The 8,199-nt window shown below is 34.7% G+C and overlaps 1 protein-coding gene across 1 annotated transcript; it reads left to right on the top strand.

The window, feature by feature from the left end:
• The first annotated feature begins 588 nt into the window (after positions 1 to 588).
• Positions 589 to 2,645, top strand: LOC140021344 (uncharacterized). Its single transcript, XM_072072102.1, has 4 exons — positions 589 to 818; positions 864 to 1,026; positions 1,254 to 1,520; positions 1,959 to 2,645. The coding sequence occupies exons 1-4, from the start codon at positions 589 to 591 to the stop codon at positions 2,643 to 2,645; spliced, it is 1,347 nt and encodes a 448-aa protein (XP_071928203.1).
• Positions 2,646 to 8,199: the final 5,554 nt, after the last annotated feature.

Genomic DNA, 8,199 nt, shown 5'->3' with positions numbered 1-8,199 from the left:
AGTGCAAAGTTTCTTTCATTCTGGTCATCTTCTTAAATCCGTCAATGAGACCTTGATAAGCCTTATTCCCAAAACTGATTCCCCAACTTCAATCACAAAATTCAGACCTATTAGTTTGTGTAATGTTCTCTATAAAATCATCTCTAAAGCGTTGACAAACAAATTTAAGAGTGTTTTGAACTACTACATTAGTGATTCCCAATCTGCCTTTGTTCCTGGTAGACAGATTTTAGATAATGTTTTGATTGCTCATGAAAGTGTTCACTTTTTAAAAAATAAAAGGACTGGGAGAGATGGTTATATGGCTAGCAATTAGATATGTCCAAGACTTATGTCAGAGTAGAATGGGGGGTTTTTAGCTAAAATGATGTTGAAAATAGGCTTCTATCCCATGTGGATTCAATGGATCATGGAGTGCGTTACTAGTGTAACCTATTATGTAAACATTAATGGTGAGAAAACTGGTTTCATTAGGCCTACTAGGGGTTTGAGACAAAGGACCCTCTATCCCCTTATTTGTTTCTAATTTGTGCTGAGGGATTTTCCTTCCTGATTAAGGAAGCAAATGCGCAGGGGGAACTGACAGGAATGAGGATTGCTCAAGGGGCTCGTAGATTATCTTACTTAATTTTTGCAAATGACTCATTGATTTTTTGCAAAGCAAGTGTTGAGGAGGCAGGCCAAGTGAGGAGAATATTAGATGTGTACAAACAAGCTTCTGGTCAGCTGATCAATGTAGAAAAATCATCACTGTTCTTCAGCAGGAATATGAGTAATAGGCAAAGAGAAGGGGTGATGAGAGAGCTGCAGGGAATAAAGTAGGTTCTGCAAAGCAAGTATCTGGGACTGCCTTTGGTCATTAGGAGATCCAAGAGACAAGTTTTTGACTTTATAAGGCAAAAAACAATAGCAAGGCTAAAGGGATGGAAGCAGAAATTACTGAGTCAAGCTGGGAAAGAAGTGTTGCTCAAGTCTGTCATAATGGCTTTGCCTACCTATGTCATGTCCTGTTGCCTTTTGCCAAAGGTTTTGTGCAAGGAAATATGCTCAAAAATGGCAAAGTATTGGTGGAGGCAGAAGGAAAATAAACATAAGATTCGCTGGCTGAGCTGGGGAAGGATGACATAAGTTAAAGCAGAAGGAGGGCTAGGCTTTAGAGAGTTGCATGAGTTTAACATGGCTTTGTTGGCAAAGCAACTTTGGAGAATTTTGACTAAACCTAACTTACTAGTGAGTAAAATAATGAAGGCTAGATATTTCAAGGAAACATCCATCTGGAGGACAAGAGCTCTGGTGCCGACTCATGGTGCTGGAAAAGCTTGTTGAAGGCAAAAAAGCTACTGGGGGAGGGAATAAGGAAGCAAATAGGAGATGGGAAATCTATAAACATATGGGAGGATAAATGGCTCCCAGAAACTGAAGATGGAAAAGTCAAGACTAGGAATGTGGAGGGTATAGAGGTACAGAGAGTGAGTAAGCTCATCAAAGATGGAATATGGGACAAAGAACTGATTGCTCAGGTTTTTGACAAGGAAGAAGGGAGGAAAATAATGAGAATTTCGCTCAGTGTGGAACCTAGGAAAGACAGAATATATTGGACATTTTCTAATAGTAGGGTGTATACTATAAAATTAGGGTACAGATTGGCAAAAAACAGGAAAAGAAGGGAAGATCAATGGTGGCCAGGGGCAAAATCTAGCTGCAGGAAAAAAAATGCAACACAGAGCTGGAATTTCTTATGGGGATTGAACATGAAGCATAAATTGAAGCATTTCATCTAGAGATGCCTACATGGCATTTTACCTGTGAATGCAGTGATTAAGGAAAGATGCTCAAAAAGAGATCATATGTGCAAGGGATGTGGGGAAAGCTAAGAAACCATCGAACATATGTTGTGTTTTTGTAACAATGCAAAGTTTATCTAGAAAGCGGCCCCACTGAGCTGGGAGGGTCTGTAGGCTTACAAGAATAGATTTTGGCATTGGTGGGAAGAACTGAAAGAAGCTGTGAATAAGGAGAATGGCAGAGAGCGTATTGTGCTAACAGTAAATTTGCTATGGCAAATTTGGAAATCAAGAAACAAGAGGCAATTTACTGATAAAGGAAGGGACCTAATGGTAGCAGCTAATAAAGCAGTAATGGAGTGGAGAGAGTACCAGGAAGCTCAAGAAGCAGAGATGGAAATTGGGGGATATAGTAAGAGTGTAGAAGAGGCATCGAATGGCTGGAAGAGACCAAAGAAGAGCTGGGTCAGGATAAATTCAGATGCAGCTCTATACCAAAAAATGGATAAGGTAGGCTGGGGAATGGTTGCGAGGGACTGGCAATGGAAGGTGTTAGGAGCCTGGGCAGTGCCAAACTCAAGCTACTCAAATCCAAAGCTAGAGGAGGCAATGGTGCTAAGAGCTGCTATGTTGGTGGCGAAGCAACAAGGATGGAGAAGTGTGGAGTCTGAAACAGATTGTTTGCAGGTGGTGAATGGGATAAACAGAGAGGAAGATGATGTAATAAGGTCAGTAGTTGTATTTGATATTAGGAAACTTAAGTCCAACTTTGATGAATGTTGTTTTACTTTTACTAGAAGGGTAAACAACTTTGTTAGTCATAAACTAGCCAATGGGAATTATCTTGAAGGAATTTGTTAAATGAAAGGATGACTTCCCAGTCTGGCTGCTTGAGTTAGTGCAAGCAGATTGTAAGGGTAGTTGCTCACCTTTTATGTAACTTGGCTTAGACTATTAATAAAATATTGCCGTTTTGAAAAAAAATGTCATAAACTATTTTAGTAGGCACTTTGCCCTCCTCTCCCTCTCATGAGATGTTTGGAAAAAATATTATCCCTTCTGTTTTAATTATTCTATTTTTTTAATTTTTTTCTGACATTTTCTTTTTAGTTTCTTCCCTTTTTATTTTCTTTTTTCATTATTTATTTCCTATGCTATTATTATTTGTATACCTGAAATTAAATTTTTAATATTATTTAACTTGGTATACTAGATTGTTAAAGACTTATTTATTTGTTAGTTTCCAAAGTCAATATTTCAACAAAAAAAAAAGAACTCTATACTATAACAAGATCTGTGTTTGTCACATTGTGATGAGTGTTTGGTTTAAGGCATTGAATTATTCAAATATATAGGAACAAAATATAGCTATTAATTAATCAATTATCAATTGTAGTAAATAGCAAATAAACAAATCAACTGATTGTTTTTCGTCATTTGTTGTTTTACTACAAATAATGTGTTAACCTTCTTTGTTACGTGATCTAAAATATGTTACTTTTATAGTGAATAGTTGAGTAATTGTGAACTCTAATTAGTTTATATGTACTTAAGCTATTGAATTACCAGATTAAATACGTTTTACAAGCAAGAATTTAGGATGAATTATTAAGAATGAAAATAAAAATAATATTACAAAAAATTAAAAATTTTGATACAAGTATTTTAGTATTGGAGGAAAGAATTGGCTACTGAGTGAAGGGGAAAAAGGAAGAAAATAAAGGGTAAAAGAAAAGGGAGCAAAGGGAAAAAAAATGAAAAGATTATAAAATTATTATTATTGAGAAGGATACATTGTCTATTAAAAAGTTTAGGTAGGTAAATTAGAACTTCATATACAATTTAGGGGTTTCAGTGCATTTAACCTTTTTTTATAACGAATACATATCCAAGATTCATTAATGCACTTTAATCGCATCTAGTTATCTTTTTAAACACACATTAACATCAATAGTTCACTTACATTTAAATAATTTCTAGATTTAATGTTACTTTCAAAAAAAAAAAACTCATGCTTAGGCATCTCTTAACGGATGTTAATGCGTGCCAATTAGACGACAATCAAAAGCAGCATTGTTAGGGCGGTTATTTATATATAAATTTTGGTGAAAACTATTACCTATGAAACCCCAAGATCTTTATGGTGATTATTGAGAAACAATTAACACAAAATTGCGGAAGCGTACCTTGATTCATGTTGACAAACTGGTGCTTGAATCCCTAGAGATTTTGGGGTGGTCTTCCAGGTCAATACGTATTTGTCAAATCTTGAGAGAACCCTTTATATCTCTCTGGTATCTTTCCTGACGATGAGATATCAGGAAAATGTTGTATATTGTGGTACTAGAAAATACTACAAAATAATTATACGTGTGACTTGGGGACCATAACCCTATTTATAGGTAACATTCCTATTACCTTTTGGAACCCTATTTCAACCCATCATAGAAATAGGAACCCTTAAATCTCTACAAATTAAAAATCCACACCCTATTAGATACATTAAATCCAAACTGTATTTGATCACTTTAGTTGAATTTAATCTTAATTGACAGTTTGCAACACATAATTATTCACATATAAGTCCAATGTTGGATTGAGAATCCAACAATCTTCCACTTGAACTATATGTGTAACCTTATAATTATGTTTCGCAATTAACCCTATGAGTTCAACTTTACTGTCATTATCACAATGTATCTATAACCAATTCGGTCTATCAATCATACCAACATAGGATCAAAGCGGCTTTTGTCACAATTTCGTAACTCGACCCATCAATGGTCACATACATTGATATAATTGAATGACATGAATCATGATGTGGATGTGCAACATGAAAATTTCATGTAATGTTATCAAAACATGTCTATTTATAACTGGTCCATCTTAAAATTTTATGAGATCAAACCATATCAAAGTCAGAGTGTAAATAAATCCAAACTTTATTTATGCATAAAATATCCTCAAATCTTTAATAACCAAAAAATATCATAAGAGCGTTTAAAATATCAAACTCCTACTAAAACTGTACATCATTTATCAATATGACACCCATACGAGCAGTATGCTCATGAAACATTTTGGGTGGCAATCCCTTAATAAGCGGATCCGCAACCATGGAGTTTATTCCGATATGCTCTATCGATAACTGTCCACTCTGTACACTTTCTTTAACAGACAGGAACTTGATATCTATATGTTTAGATTTCGTCAAGCTCCTGTTATTATTGGAATATAGAACTACTGACTTGTTGTCATAAAATAATTTGAGTGGTCTTTCAATGCTATTCACTACATGTAATCCTGTGACAAAATTTCGCAGCCAAATTCCTTGGTTGGATGTCTCATAACAAGTTATAAACTCTACAGCCATAGTGGAAGATGCTATGAGGGATTGTTTAACATTCTTTCAGGATATAGCACCTCCAGCCAACAAATACACATAGTCTGACGTTGACTTCATAGTATCTTGGCATCCAACATAATCGAAATCAATATACCCAACGATCTCTAACTCATCTGACTTCCGATACGTGAGCATGTAATCTTTTGTTTTCTATAAATACCGTAAGACCCGTTTAGTTGCTTTTCAATGATCTAATCTTGGATTACTTAAATATCTACCCAACATTCTAGTAATGTACGTAATATCCAAACGCGTACATATTTGAGCATACATTAGACTCCTTACTGCTGACGCATAAGGAATCTTTTGCATTTTTTTTCCTCAAAAGCATTCTTAGGACACTGCTCAAGACTAAATTTGTCTCCTTTAACCACGGGAGTGTCACCTGATTTATAATTTTGCATGTCATATCTTTTGAGAACCTTTTCGATATAACCCTTTTGTGATAGTTCTAAAATACTCTGCAATCGATCTCGGTGTATTTATATACCTAGCACAAAAGATGCATCACCAAGATCTTTCATCTCAAAATTCTTAGTAAAAATTTCTTGATTTAATACAATAGACCAATATCGTTATTGGAAAGTAAAATGTCATCAACATACAATATCAGAAAAATATACTTGCTCCCACAAAACTTATGGTATATACAATCATCTATTAAATTCATCTCAAAACCAAATGAGATGATCACTTGATGAAATTTAAAATACCATTATCGAGACGCTTGTTTGAACCCATAAATGGATTTTTTTAAATTTGTAAACCATATTTTTGGTTCTCCTGATACAAAATTTTCTGGTTGCACCATATAAATCGTCTCATCAATGTTACCATTGAGAAACGTTGTCTTTACATCCATCTGATGTAACACAAGATCGAAATGCGCCACTAGTGCCATGATAATTCTAAAAGAGTCCTTTGAAGAGACCGGAGAGAATATTTTTTTATAGTCAATACCTTCTTTTTGTGTAAATTTTTTAGCGACAAGACGAGTTTTGTATCTTTCCACATTGCCTTTCGAATCCCTCTTGATTTTAAATATCCATTTACAACCAATGAGTTTCGCACCTTCTGGTAATGGGACAAGATCCCAAACATCATTGTCCGTCATGGATTTAATCTCCTTATTCATGGTATCGATCCACTTTTGAGAATTTGAACTTTCCATGGCTTGACGGAAGTTGATTGGATCATCTTCCATCAATCCAATGTCATCCTCATGTTCTTGGAGAAAAATAATATAATCATCTGGCAATGCACTTCTCCTTTCTCTAGTGGATCTTCTTAATGACACTGGTTTTTGAAGATGGAGAGTTTGAACTTCTATAACAGTTTATTTTTCGACATTATCTTGATTTGTCATGTCATGATCTTGTTCAGAAATAGGATCCTGAACAAAATCAATGACACCTGTGAAAATATTAATATATTCCTCTTTAAACACAATGTCCCTTACTGTATTTTCTTCCCTAAACTCGACATCCTCAAAGAATCGGGTATTTTCTGTTTCAAAAATTGATTTAGTTGTGGGATTATAAAACTTGTAACCTCTGGATCTTTCAAAGTATCCAATAAAATAACAACTAACTATTTTTTAGTCCAGTTTCTTTTCATTTGGCCTGTAAGGTTTTGCCTCAACTGAACACCCCCAAACATGCATATGCTTTAAACTGGATTTTTTCCCTATCCAAAACTCATAAAGGGGTTTTGATAGTTGATTTAGTTGAAACTCTATTAAAGATATATGCTGCAGTCTTAAGTATTTCACCCCAGAATGACTCTGGTAAGGTAGAATGACATATCATACTCCTTACCATGTCTTTAAGTATTTTAGTTCGTCTTTCAGCTATACCATTCATAGTGAGTGAACCCGGCATAGTATACTGTGGGACGATACCGCATTTCTTTAGGTATTTACCAAATGGTCCTGGATGTTGTTCACCTGAACCGTCATATCTACCATAATACTCACCACCACGGTCAGATATGACGCTTTTAATTCTTTTATTGAGTTGATTCTCAACTTTAGCCTTAAAATTTTTGAACGCATCCAGTGACTGTGACTTTTCTGAAATGATATATATGTAGCCATATCTTCAAAAATCGTCTACAAACGTTATAAAATATTGTTGACCATTCCAAACAGATGTAGGAAATGACCCACAAATATCTGTATGTACAAGTTCTAAGACGTCTGAGAACCTATTTGTTTCAAATCTCCTTTTATTAGTTTGTTTCCCCTTTATACAGTTAATACAATCATTAAAACCTGTAAAATTCAAGGGGTCGAGAATTTCAATTTACACAAGTCTTTCCATTCTCCGTTTGGAGATATGTCCCAATCTCTTGTGCCATAATGCAGCTGAATTCTCATTGGTTAATTTCTCTTTACTCCTCTAGTACTCAAATGCAGAGATTCATTAAATGAGACAATCGTATCAATTAAATATAGATTATCGTAATGCATTAAAGAACAAGAACCAACCAATTTTGAATCATGAAACAATTCAAACTTTTCATTTTCAAATAAACAAAAATAACCAAATTTGTCCAAAGTAGAAATAGAAATTAAATTTCGTCTAAAAGATGGTACAACAAATGTCTCATACAGATTCAAATAAAATTTGATTTTTAACAATAATCTAAAAACTCCAATTGCCTCAATTTGAACTGTTTTGTCATCGCCCACGTAGATATATCTTTCATTATCATTAAGTTTTCGGCAATTCAGACAATCCTGCATAGACACACTGATGTGAGCTGTTGCACCAGATCTAACCACCATGTATGTCTAGGTACCAAAGTTAAATTAACCACAGAACAAACCAAATTAAGAAGCATACATTTCTTAGCACGTCAAGCGTGATAGTTGGTGCAATGCTTCTTTTGATGCCCTTCAACTCCACAGAAGAAATAACTATTCTTTCCCTGATCATCTGATTTCTTTTGTTGTTTCTTTTGTGGCGCTGTACCTGCAGCTCATTTTTCCTTTTTTCTCTTAAG

Source organism: Coffea arabica, chromosome 11e (genome assembly GCF_036785885.1).
Source record: "Coffea arabica cultivar ET-39 chromosome 11e, Coffea Arabica ET-39 HiFi, whole genome shotgun sequence".
Lineage (NCBI taxonomy): Eukaryota > Viridiplantae > Streptophyta > Magnoliopsida > Gentianales > Rubiaceae > Coffea > Coffea arabica.
Note: the sequence above shows the minus strand (reverse complement) of the source record. Positions and strands in the feature narration are given on the sequence as shown.

Bases quoted from the DNA above. Each gene is read 5' to 3' on its own strand.
- LOC140021344 (XM_072072102.1), top strand. From the start codon at position 589: ATGAGGATTGCTCAAGGGGCTCGTAGATTATCTTACTTAATTTTTGCA. The intron at 819-863 runs GTAGGTTCTGCA...TTTGGTCATTAG, and splicing joins AGAGAGCTGCAGGGAATAAA to GAGATCCAAGAGACAAGTTT. The intron at 1,027-1,253 runs GTTTTGTGCAAG...AATGAAGGCTAG, and splicing joins CCTGTTGCCTTTTGCCAAAG to ATATTTCAAGGAAACATCCA.